Here is a 13,310-nt window from a genome sequence, read left to right as displayed (position 1 = left end):
TTATGGGATTTCCGTGGCTATTCCACTAAAGTTACAGCAACCATCAGGAGAACCCCCACAGAAGTTCACCCTCTTGTTTTGCTAGAAAAATGTTGTGAATCTGTTTGTTTGATTTCTTCAGTGTTATCAACTCAGTTTAGTCACTTCAGTGAGAGATGGAAGTTCATTTTAACCATGCTCGATCACTCCTCTGCCTAATTAAAATAGAAGCAGTGAAAGGGACACACCATCAAGGAAGGAAGTCTATGAATGCTGCAACAAAACACAGAATATCCATTGGAACTGAAAAATCAAAGTACCTCTTTCCCCCTTTAACATGAACATGAAGCTTCTGGTGGTAATGTTGGTTCTGCATTTACCTTCTCTATGGGATTTTGAAAAATGGTGCTTTACAGCTTCCTCTACCTTCTGGTCCTCTTGCTGCAGCTGCATATGCTGCAGCTGAGTTTCATCCTCCTCTGCAGCTTCCATGAAGATGCTTCTTTGCAAGGTAAAGTTGTACTTTGAGCAGAAGATTATAGCACAATCTTTGACAGCTTAGCCAGGCTGCACCACAGGACACCTAGAGGGCTGTCCAAGCATCTGAAGCACTGCATCAATAGGCCAATGGTGTGCTTTATGATTATGGTGTTTGAAGCATGCACCTTGGTATACCTGTTTTCAGCCTCTGCCGTATTTTCCATGGAGTCAAAGGATATGACAATTGGGAGAGATATATCACGGGTGACTGAATTGAAAGCTGTCGCACAACACCAGGTTATAGTCCAACAGTTTTATTTGAAATCACAAGCTTTCGGAGCGCTGCTCCTTCATCAGGTGAAGTGGAGAGATGCATAAAGACACAGCTTATATAGTCAGAGAATAATGCCAGATGATTACAGGTAATCTTTCTAACTGCCATTTATCACACCTCGGCAGAGAGATAATCACAGCGATCAAAGGTGTGAATGGTGTCTAAACAGGTTAGTCAGGAAAACATTACATCAACGTACAATGAGGTGGGGTCACAAGAGTTCAAGTGTTGCAGATGCTGGGGTCTGTATGAAAAACAAAAAACAGACAAAAAAACATTATTTTTTTTTTGCTGGAAATCACAGCAGGTCCGGCCGCATCTGTGTATAGAGAACAAGCCAACGATGGCTCGAGTCTGGGTGACCCTACGTCAGGTGGGGTTACATGTAGCGTGACATGAACCCAAGATCGCGGTTGAGGCCATCCTCATGAGTGCGGAACTTGGCTATCAGTTTCTGCTTGACGATTTTGCATTGTCGTGTGCATTTTGGTTCAACTTGAATTTCTTCAAAATTGGTATTTGCTTTTAAAGCATGTCTTGGAACATGTGTGGGTATTGATACTTTTGGATCTCTTGTCCATGTCTGGCTCACCCAGTGAGGGGAGAGTAAACAACTCATTCTTAGCATTACAAAATCTGAACACTACTTTGAGAGTAATATTAAGAATTACGGCTGCAAATTTCCCTACCTCAGCGGGCGGCGTCGGTGGCGGCTCTCAGCCCTGCTGCTGGCTCCATCCCGGCTTCCGGCATGACGTTCCCCGATTGGGTTTATTAAGCCCACCCAGCAAGTTTCCTGGCCAATTGAAAGAAGTGGGTCTGATGGCGTCATTTATGAGGTGTCATCAGCTGGTTTCTTTAAAGGGACCATGCGCAAATTTACTTTGACATTTGTGCTATCAGTGTTCTACAGCATTGAGGTGCTGCAAACACTGACAAGCACTGCACAGAGGTGCACGGCTGCACCCTGGCTCTCTCATGACTCTCTCCATATGCTTATGGAGGGAGTCTCAGCATGCAGGGAGGTTCTCTTCCCTGCCGATGGGCGGAAGAGACCTCCCCAGGAGATCCACGCAGCCTGGTTGCACATTGAATAGGAGGGCACAAGCAGGAATGTTGTCAGGAGGACCAGGCTGCAGTGGCACAAACCTTTCAATGATTTCAGTAGATCACAAAACATTACTCCCAAGCCACACTCAACCTCATCCTGCTGTGCCACTCATCACATCCCCATCACTCTGCCTTCCCTACCCTACTCCTGCACATCCTTACTCACACCAATTTACCTTGCACCTCCACCCATCCCCCTCTATCTATATTATCACTTCCCCATCTCACTAACACCCCTCACACTCACCCTCATCCTAGTGCAATCATACCAACTAACAACACACAAGGGTAGGCACTTGTGTTATATAGCCAATGTTCATGTTGTAAGGGGTTCTGGTTTGGGGTTTTTGCCTGGTCAGTCAGCCGTGTGTCTGAGCTGTTCCAGCCCCATGCAGTTCGAATCACTTCCCCTTTGGTTCTGACCGCCGGATCTATTTCAGTAGCGATATAGACAAAACGAGACCAGTGGTTTGGTGCAAAGAAAACCAATGTTTTATTGAAATAAAGAATAAATCGCTATACAGTGAAAATAATTATGAACACAGCACACTTTTACTTAATGGGGAGGAGAAAAGACGGACACATCGAGGGAAAATTGACTAAAATGACAATTTAACAAAATCCCCCTTTAGTTCCCACCCCTTATACCTATCTAGGTTGCCTTGTAATGGGCCAGAAAGTTTATGCTCACCAGTCTACGATGTTGAAACGCCTGCTCCATGCCCTGCGGTCTGCCTTGGATTGTTCACCGCCCGAAGTAGAGATACCCCAGTAATTCAAAAGTAACTGCGGGTATTCCACTTCTTTGGGCGGGCTGTGACGATCCTCTTGGAGGCAGGGCACTGGAGGTGAGGCAGTAGAGAGAGAGAGAGTGTGGCTTCCTGAGGGCCTGCCTTTATACCCCATTGGGAGCCCTTATCTTAACGCCCAAATCTGGACGTATCTGGGTTACACAAAAGGGACCGATCTGGCCCCATTGACCGTAATGGGTTTGAATGCGGCTATAATGCATTTCCCATTCGTTTAACTGGTTTGTGAATGGAGCTGTCCCTGTTTGAAATGTCCTGCTGGTTTCTTGAGTGCTAGGTAAACAGCACTTGAGTGCTTGTGTAAACAATCCTTTGTCCTGTGGTTTACAGCCCAACTGCAACTTGATTGACAGCAACCACTTAAGCCCTTGAGTCAACACTGCTGAGGGCTTGTGTAAACAGAGTCCTTTGTTCCGTGTTGAAACTTCCTAACCGCAGTTGATTGACAGCTTCAAGTACTTAAGTACTCAGAAGCTGTTTTTTTTCCAATCCTTTCATCAGCCAGTGCTGGGAGATCCCCCTTTCATATTCATACAGGCTGTCTTTCTCTTTTGCCACAGGGCTGGCTACAGCCATCTTTGATGTCCTGGGTTTTTAAAGTACATTTCAACCAGGTTTTCTTTAATCAAATAATCTTCAGGGGCTGCCGAAATTTTGTGAACCTTACAATGTGAAGTTTCGGTTAATGTGCTGTCAAACATTGAAATCTTTATTTTCTTGGACAGATTTGTGTGCACCTTTGGAAGTGGCTTAGTGGGTTGCCATAAATGGTGAGACATAATGGAACCCCCTGCAATGCTGATGAGTGTGAAAGGAATGGCTTGGGCATTATAGGGATGCTTTATGGTGTTGGTGTGGGGTGGTGCCAACCTGGCACATCATGTGGCAGCCAGGGTGTGCAGCATCAAGTGAAGTAAATGTGGCCATGGTGAGGCCATCCCTGTCCTCCCGGGCAGCAATGTTGTCGGGTGCTGATGCCCTCTGTCCTGTGCAGCATCAGGTGATTGTGGAGAAGGTTGGTGTTGATGCTGCTGGTGTGCCTGTTGATGCTGGTATTTGGAGCTGATCGTGGTCAGATTCTGAGGACCAAATTGAGAGAGTATAAAGGAACAGTTCCCATAGATTGGAGGATAGCTAATGTAAACCTACTATTTAAAAAAGGTGATAGAGAGAAAACGGGGAAATATAGACTGGTAAGCCTGACATCGGTAGTGGGGAAAATGCTAGAGTTCATTATAAAAGATGTAATAGCAGAGCACTTGGAAAACAATGACAGGATCGGACAAAGTCAATATGGATTTACAAAAGGTAAATCATGCTTGACTAATCTACTGGAATTTTTTGTGGATGTAACTGGTAGAATAGATAAGGGAGAACCAGTGGATGTGGTGTATTTGGACTTTCAGAAGGCTTTCGATAAGGTCCCGCATAAGAGATTAGCATGCAAAGTTAAAGCACATGGGATTGGGGGTAAGGTACTGACTTGGATAGAGAACTCTTTGGCAGACAGGAAGCAAAGATTTGGAATAAACGGGTCTTTTTCTGAGTGGCAGGCAGTGACTAGTGGGGTACCGCAGGGATCGGTGCTAGGACCCCAGTTATTCACAATATATATTAATGATCTAGACGAGGGAATTTGATGCATTGGGCAGGATTTTCATTGAGCCAGTGAGGCGGGCTTGGAGGCGTGCGGGGGGTTAAAATCGCAAAAACTGGCATGCGGGACCCACCCCCCCCGCCCCCACCGCCTGGTTCCCGACTCCGAGCAATTTTAACTCAATCGTGTCTGATGGTCCTGACTCCGTCCCGCATCCAACAGGTGGGATTGGTCGTTAAGGCCCTTAACAAGCACTAAATGGCATCTATAATCCTATTTTGAAAGGCCCTTGGGATTTTAACCCTTTTCCCACGTGAAACACGCCTGGTGGGAAACATGATGGTGAAACCTGACGGGGGCACTACTGGATTGCTGACTATCAACTGCAGGTCAACCATTAAAGAGGAGATTTGAACAGCCATGATTTGCAGGTGGCAGGACTTAGTGGTCTCAGGTCTGGGGCAACTTTTAGAAGGCTTAACCACACCTGTGGAAGGCTGGAGCCTGACACCCATCTCCAGTGTGACCTCCTGGGAAACCCCTCTCGCCAACTTCACTCAGCGCTTCCTCAACTGAGGCATATACCAGAAGCATGGGAACCATTTATTTCCTTCCCACCTGGGCATTAGAGGAGCTTAAGCACCAGCCGCGGCACCAGCAGAACCAGGAACAACAGCAGCACCAACAACATTAGCAGCAGCAGTAGCACCAGGCTGCTGCTCACCCACCTGAAGCTGCACAGGCCAGAAGGGGCCAGCGCCTGGAAGCCCGTCGGCGCAGGACATACCCCCCAAACAGGGTGTACAGACACAGGAGCAGCTATCTCAACATGTCTGAGCAGCAGTGCCAAAGGCGGCTCCAACTTTCGTGAGAGGTAGTGACTGACATGTGCGCAATGCTACAGCAACACCTGCTGCCCAGAGGACCAGGTGGACAAGTATTACCAGAGGCCATCAAAGTCACCACCGCACTCAACTTTTTTGCCTCAGGCTCATTCCAGGGATCAGCAGCAGACATCAGCGGCATCTCCCAGGTGGCCGCACACACTTGCATAATGCAGGTAACCAATGCCCTCTTTGCCCTCACGCATAATCACATCCATTTCACCAAGGATTGTGCACGTGTCACAGCGCGAGTGGTTGGATTAGTTCATCTGGCAGGCTTTCCAAGGGTGCAGGGTGCTGTTGATGGCACACATGTGGCCCTTAAGGCACCCCATCACAATCCAGATATTGTTGTCAACCGCAAGGGCTTCCACTCCCTTAACGTTCAGCAGGTGTGTGACCACAAGAAGAAGATTTTGCATGTTTGTGCCAAGTAACCTGGCAGTTGCTATGACTCCTTCATACTGCACCAGTCTAGTGTGCCTCTGCTCTTCAGTCCGCCAGACCAACTTAACGGATGGCTACGTGGTAACAAGGGCTATCCCCTGAGGACGTGGCTAATGACGCCGTTGTGGAGACCATCCAACGAAGCTGAGGAGAACTACAACTCCAGCCACATGTCCACCAGAGCCATAATCGAGCAAACCATCAGTTTGCTGAAGATGCGCTCCAGATGCCTGGATAGATCAGGTGGAGCCCTGCAGTACTCAGCAGCCAGGGTCTCCAGAATCATCGTGGTTTGCTCTGCACTTCACAACATGGCACAGCGTCGTGGCTTGCAGATTCCTGAGGACCAAGTGGTTCCTCACATATCCTCCTCAGATGAGGAGGAGGAGCAGGAGGAGCAGGAGGAAGAGGAGGTGGAGGAGGAGTGGGAAAACGAACATCCTGCAGAGGCCCATCAACCAGCGGCAGCATTAGGTGAGAACATTCCTGCCCGTGATGCAAGGAAAGCATTCATCCTGGCCAGATTTGCTCAATCAAACACTTTTGCCTCGCAGCTTCTTACCAGAGCATTGACAATGGCCAAGATCCAGAGGATTCCTATCACTGTGACCACCATACTGACAGTTGCAAGTATTCCTAAGCCCTCAATGTGGAAGTCCCAATAGCGAAATGAGAGACGCCACAACTGCAACATTTGCCATCAGAATTTTTATGTACAATAATGAAGTGATGGCATTTTTACAATAAACACAAAATTGCACCCAAGTGACTACCCTTGTGACTATTTGTGCAGAATTTTCCTCTTACACGTGCTCCTACATGGTGCCTCCTCTTTGGCTTCAGCAGATCTGTATGCCCCTTGCTAACTTTGCTGCTGCTCCTGTCTCGACACCTTTGGCGGGCGTCCTCTGGGGTGGCGAGCCTGTGAGGGCTCATCAACAGTCTGCTGCTCCTGCGGCTGTGCAGGGGTTGAGATGCCCATCTCACTTGGGTGTGGACTCTGGTCTGTAAGGTTCTCAAAATTCCCACATGCCCCCAAGGTTATTAATAAAAGGGGCCCTGTATGGACAATTTAAAAAAGGGTAGCCAAAAGAAGGCGTCCAATCCTTGTGACCAAAAGCCTATGCAATTTTAAAAGCATGGACTCTGCAGCACAAGCAGGCAGCTTTGGGAAATTGAAACTTAAAATGCATTTCTGTGAAAAGGACTTTGGCCTAGAAATTCAGTTGGGCGCGCCAGCCGTTAGCGCCTTAGGAGGAGTAGATCTCGAGCGCTAGGCGCTTAGCGCCCGGGCGCAGCGCAATCTGCGCCTCGCCCCAACTTCAGTACACATTTAGCGCCGGCGCAAAGTCTTAGCGCGCGCCCTGCTGCGCGCGCAGATCAAGACGTCATTTTCTAGTGCAACGCCCTTTGTGCGCCCCGAACCGGAACTTCACTCGCGCCGGCCCATTGTGCGCCGGGCGGCCCTAACGACTGTGAAGTGGAACGGTACACAGCCGAGGCGGGCCGCGGGGAGCGCTAATTAAAGGGCACTTACCCTGCACTATAAAGGCCAGCCATTTTGCAGCATTCACTCTTGTGCAACGGTTTTTTGGAGAGAGAGCAAGGAGGAGAGCTTACTGGTTTGGACCAACACTAGGGCAGGTATTTTTGGCTCAGGCCAGAGCTTAGCAATTATCTTTGGCTTCATTGAGAGCTCATTGTTTGCCAGCATATAATGGGGGCTGCATTGGGTGCCAACGCTGACTTTCAGCATTATGCCAGAAGGGCTTACAGACGCCGTGAGTGAGTGGCAGCCCTGGCTAGACACAGAGGGGGCAACAGGCGTCGCCAACTGAGGCCTTACCCACCCAGGGTATACCGCCAGCAGTCCTCCTATCTGACCATGTCTGCCGCGATGTGTGTAAGGAGGCTACGATTCAGAAGGGAGGTGGTTGCAGACATCTGCCAGCTGCTTCAGAGAGATCTGCAGCCACAGCTGATGCGCAGGACGTCTCTGTCGGTGGCAGTGAAGGTGACGGTGGCTCTCAACTTCTATGCCACCGGCTCCTTCCAATCCGCTGCTGGGGACATCGCTAACATCTCCCAGTTCGCCGTGCATTGCTGCATCCGCCAGGTGACCGAAGCCCTTTTCAGAAGGAGACATCAATTCATCTCCTTCCCCATGACCCTGGACAAGCAGCAGCAGCGTGCAGTGGGATTTGCAAGAATAGCGGGCTTCCCCATGGTGCAGGGCGCCATTGACTGCATGCATGTGGCTTTGCGGGCACCTCTGGAGCATGCCGAGGATTACCACAACCGGAAGGGCTACCATTCCCTCAACGTACAGCTGGTGTGTGACCACAGGCAGTGCATCCTAGCTGTCAATGCCCGCTTTCCAGGCAGCAGCCACAATGCCTTTATCCTGCGACAGACAACTGTGGCTGACATGTTCCAGGCACAGCCTCCCCCAAGAGGATGGTTTATCGGGGACAAAGGCTATCCTTTGTGTACCTGGCTCATGACCCCGCTCCGCGCGCCCACGACCCCTGCTGAAGGGGCATACAACGAGAGCCATCAAGCGACTAGGAACATCATAGAACAAACAATCGGCGTCCTCAAGCAACGGTTCCGCTGTCTCAATCGCTCCGGGGGAGCCCTCCAGTATTCGCAGGACCGAGTCTCCCAATTCGTCGTCGTTTGCTGCATGCTGCACAACCTGGCTATCTGCAGGACTCAGGCACTGCCACCTCACGATGGACCACCACCTCAGGAGGAGGAGCAGGAGGAGCATGAGGAGGAGCAGGACGAGGAGTGCCAGCCCAGGAGGGAGGCACAAGGTCCAAGGGCCGCCCGTCGGCGGCTTATTGAACATCACTTCTAGGCCCCCTGTCAGGGAATGGCTTGTGCCAATGAAAGAACATGATTGCAGCCGCTCCGCAAGCCCTCAGCCGGTTAAGGCAACAAACACTTCAAAGATCAAACATGGACAATGTTAATAAATAAAATGCTTTATTGTGCAAACTCAGGGCCCTTCCCACATGAAAACCAAAAACAGACGAAACCCCCAAAAAACACTCAAACACATTACTCGCTCCCACAACCTGGAGAGGATTAACAAAACAGTGCAACTAAAATGGCCGTCATCCTCGGACTTCGTAAAATACAAACATCACATCCTCGGCCTTCAAAAAACAAACATCCAATTCTCGGCCTCAAAAAACAAACATCCAATTCTCGGCCTCAAAAAACAAACACAACTGGCCACACATTCGACTTTTTGGCCCGCTAGGGCGATGCCTTGGCCATCTTTGTGTGGCCCCTGCCCGCCCTGCTGCTCCTCCTCAAAGTAAGGCCATTGGCTGCTGCAAGGCTGGGGGCAGGCTCCAGAGGGGCACATGTCGTGACGGCAGATGCCCTTGGGGGTCGGCCTAGTCGAGGTCTGGCCGTCGAGCGGGCGGCTGTTGAATGCTGCAGCTGTGGCTGGCCAGCATCAGTCGCTGCAGCAGCTCCTGGCAGCTCCACTGGGGGAGCGGCAGTGGCGGCTGGAGGAATGGGGGCAAGCTGGCGGATGGCAGGCGCTCGCTGGTCGCCTGAGACACTGGCATTCGCCCGGGCCAGCACTGCAGCATGCGCACCAATCTGCCGAGGGACAGACCGCTGTGCTGCTGCAGCGCGCCGGGTGCCCTGGCGATGCCTGGCTGACACAGCGAGTGTAGCAGCAGTGAGTGCCCGTGTTGATCTGTTCAGTGACCTCATCAGAGCACCCAGTGACTGCACGGCACCACTGATCAGCTGCCCACTCGCTGCCTGAGCTGCCCCGAATGCCGCACGACTCGCTGCCTGATCTGCCCCGAATGCCGCCCGACTCGCTGCCTGCTCTGCCCCGAATTCCGCCAAACTGATGGCCTGTGAGGCCCCAACGTCGGTGACACTCCGAGAGAGGGACTCGATGGCCTCAGGCAACCGTGCCACTACCCCCATGAGCTCCGTGTGCCGGCGCTCCGAGTCCGCGGACAAGTCCTCGAGGCGTTCCATCTCCTCGGTGAAGACCATCTCCGGACTGGAGGCCAGACTCTCCCTCTGGGGAGAAGGCCGCCGAGCTGGCCGACCCTTCCTGCATTGCTGGAGGCCACTGGGCCCAGCAATTGGACTCCCCTCCGACCCTTCCCCCCTCTGGGGAGAAGGCCGCCGAGCTGGCACCCCCCTCCCATGTTTCTGCAGGCCGCAGGTCCCATGAGCTCCCCTCCCCTCCGGCACTTCCACGACGCTCCCCTCCAGGGAAGACGTGTCCCCTACATTGGCATGGGTTGCCACGGCTGAGGGTTCCCCTGATGGGCCGCCTTCCTCTTGCTCCTCCTCCTCCTCTGAGGGGCTGTCACTGGCAAGTTCAGGGACCTCCTCCTCACCATCTGAAAGCAGGAAGGCACAAGAGTAGCTTTAGAGTGAGGAGAGGGCGTCAGCGAGGGATGCATGAGTGGTGGCATTCAGCGCATTGGTCGGACAGTGGCAAAGGATGTAGATCTGATGCACAAGTGGGACGAGAGAGGTCCAAACGTTGATGTCCTTACCATTGGTGCCCAGAACAGGGTCGGCATCTCCACATGCAACGGGGCCAATCACCCGGGCACCCATGATGCGCTCCACGCGATGTTGCAGCTCGGTGAGCGGCTGGATCTGGGGTCGGCCTCCCCCGGTCGCAGTGCGGCTCTTCTTGTTATTGGCCAGCTTGGCCTGCAAGAGAAAGGACGGCCTCTAAGTACAGTGTGTCGCCCTGATCTTGTGTGCACTGCCTCCCATGGTGGAATAGCCTGGCCAGTGTGTCGCCCTGATCTTGTGTGCACTGCCTCCCATGGTGGAATAGCCTGGCCAGTGTGTCGCCCTGATCTTGTGTGCACTGCCTCCCATGGTGGAATAGCTTGGCCAGTGTGTTAAGTGCAGAATGTGCAATTGATGTTCATGCCTGTCCCATAGCTGCTGGATGAGGGCTGGCCATTAGAGCTTTCAGGTCCCTTTGCCCATAATGTGAGGTGCACATGCAAGGATGAGGAGGTCACTGGAAAGGGTACTCACCCTGACAATCCGCGTGAGGTCATTAAACTTTTTGCGGCATTGGACACCGGTCCTGGGGACCTCGCTGTTGGCTGACACCTTGCTGGCGACATGCCTCCAGGCTCTCCGGTAGGCGCGGACCGGCGCCTTCCTGCCATTGTCCGGGTACAAAATATGGCGCCTCTTCTCCACACCACCAACCAGCACACTCAGATCACGCTCTGAGAAGCGCTGCGCTCGTTCACGGGCCCTCTGCATGGCTTCAGGCGCTATTTGGGTCCAGCAGCAGTGTTCAGGCCTAGCTGGAGGGCTCCACTATCCAGGGCGTGGCAGCAGACAAAGTCGACCCTTCCCCCTTAAGAGCTGGCCGGCGCCAGGGTTTCTGCTGTCAATCACGAGATGGCCGCACCTGCGCTGCACCTGGCCTGGGCGCTCTCGCTCAGCACCTCTGGCTTAGCGCCTAAAGAGAGGCGTCCAGCACCAGTTTTAGCGCTCGAGCAAACTCTTAGGGCGAAGCTAATGAATATTGCAGAAGTGGCCTCGATTTGGCGGCGGGCGCAAACTTTAGCGGCCGCCCAACTTTAACGTCCCAAAAGTGGCTACAATGAATTTCTAGGCCTTTGTGTTTGAAAAGCCAGACAGCTAGGCAAACATTGAATATGCATTGCGTCAGATCGAAACAGATCAGCCCAGTTAGGCCTAAGCATAAGGCCATTAGTTTGTCCGCATAAATAATCGGAAACAGCTCAAGGGAGCCACCAAGGCTGGACAGGCAGATTAAAATGCATTAATGACAATACAACCCGGACATCGGGGCCATCAGGTGTGATAAACGGCTATCTAAAGCCAGTTAACTTAGATTGGTATAATCATTTAAAACAGCCCACCAAAATTTGGACAATAGACTGACCTGATTTGGCGTGCAGATAAGGGTTTTCAACAGGAGTATAATTATAGGCCTATTGGTAGCCACGTTGCTCTCTCTCTTCCTCCTGCGCTTGATACCTGGCTACTGCCCGTGTCTTCCCCAAATCCATCAGGGACGCCCGGCACAGCACCAGGCGAACACGGGCAGACCAGGCCGGATGAGACGAGACGAGATGAGATGAATTGAGATGAGATGATTTGGAAGAAGATTGAAGAACGCTTCAAATAATCGGGCCTTCAATCCAGCGTATATGTGACTATCTTCATGCAAAATTCAACCGCCACCCGATGAAGAAGAACCATCATCCCTGCGAGGTAAAATACCCAAGCAAAGGCTTTAATCTCAGGGCACTTTACCGGGACGACACCCTTGCAGTGCACTGAGACCACGTGATGACGGCAGGCCCCAGAGAGCACTAAGAACGAACCCCAAACCCAACAACCGTTATAACTCAGCAGATTTTGACTTGGTGAGCACAAATTCCTGGCCCCTCTTAGCTTAATCTAGTTAGGTATTATAGGTGGGATAAGGGTTAAAGGGTTTTATTAATGTGTGTTGTTCCCTTGATGTGCCGTGTGTTCCCCATTCCCATTTGAGTATATTCTTTTGATAAGCCTGTAACTACATAGTGACTTTTCAGTATTTGTAATTTTTATTTCTGTTTTAATAAAATCTTGGTTTTCTTACACCAAACCGCTTGTCTACTCGTCTTCTGTATCGCCGCCTGTACCTAAGTCTGGTGTCGAGAACCCAGGGGTGTGGGAGTGATTCGAACCACTCACAGGCAGTCAGGGACATAACTGACTGAGCTCACGCCACCCCCTACAGAAAATGGCGACCGCAGCAGGACACCGGCCACAGGGTTGCGATACAGTAGACAATGGTTCGGATGAGCAAACCATGATGGAGGAAAGGATTTCTGATTATGTGTTTAGCAAGGTGAATATCACGAAGAAGTGGATCACCACTCTGTTAAGTGCTGGGTGTCCGGTAGATGCAGCAGCTAAGTGGACAGAGGGAAAGGAACACAAGAAGTCCTTAGAGAAGGCAGCCTGGCTGATGTGTTTCAAAAAGCAGGTCCAGCTTTTGGACAGGCTCATTGCAGCACAGGCAGCTGAGCTAAAGGAGTCAGCCCTGGAAATCCAGGATAAGGCTCTAGCAGGGGAGAAGTTAATGGTAGCATTGCAGGCCTTGAATCAGAAGAGGTTGTATTTAACGGGAGAACACAAGGCCCAGTTGGAATACCTACAGTGCCAAGTCACCGAAGCCAAGGGAAATGAGTTAAGGTTGCGGGAAAAGAACGCCCGCTTGGCAAGGCAAGTTAGGGAACAGGAAGAGAAAGTACAGGAGGTAAAGGCAGCTTATAAGCTAGGGAGCGAACAGGGGTTTGAGGAGGCAGACCACGGCCCCTGCAAGCAGAGGATAGGATGTCTGAGCCGGGCCCTCAGGAAGGCAAAAGGCATGGTATGCCTTATAAGCCCGAAGGCAGGTCAGGCAGATTTTATGGGGAACGAGAGGAGGACAGTTCAAACATCACCGGTGGTGCCCAGGGACGGGTCCGGTTGAGGGACAGGAGGTCTCACGACCACCACCCATAGCACCAAGTTTCAGCGAGGTTTGGCAGCAAGGGGCGGTGGAGCCAGAGGTGGAAGAGGAGGTGGAGAAACCCCCGCCAGAGAGGTCGGAGCCGGGACCGATGTGCCCAGCACGG

At 51.6% G+C, this 13,310-nt stretch overlaps 1 protein-coding gene across 1 annotated transcript in view; it reads left to right on the top strand.

Annotated features, from left to right (window-relative positions):
- Positions 1–381: 381 nt before the first annotated feature.
- The window catches only part of LOC147117396 (uncharacterized), a 171,444-nt gene continuing 158,515 nt past the window's right edge, over positions 382–13,310 (top strand). The window contains exon 1 of the mRNA XM_085989362.1: positions 382–490. Coding sequence (XP_085845488.1) covers positions 382–490 — 109 coding nt within the window. The remainder of the gene's footprint in view (positions 491–13,310) is intronic.

Source organism: Somniosus microcephalus, chromosome 5, assembly GCF_052327205.1.
Source record: "Somniosus microcephalus isolate GS21.2 chromosome 5, FLI_Smic_1.0, whole genome shotgun sequence".
Classification (NCBI taxonomy): domain Eukaryota; kingdom Metazoa; phylum Chordata; class Chondrichthyes; order Squaliformes; family Somniosidae; genus Somniosus; species Somniosus microcephalus.
The sequence above is the reverse complement of the archived record's forward strand: the minus strand, read 5'-3'. Positions and strand labels throughout refer to the sequence as shown.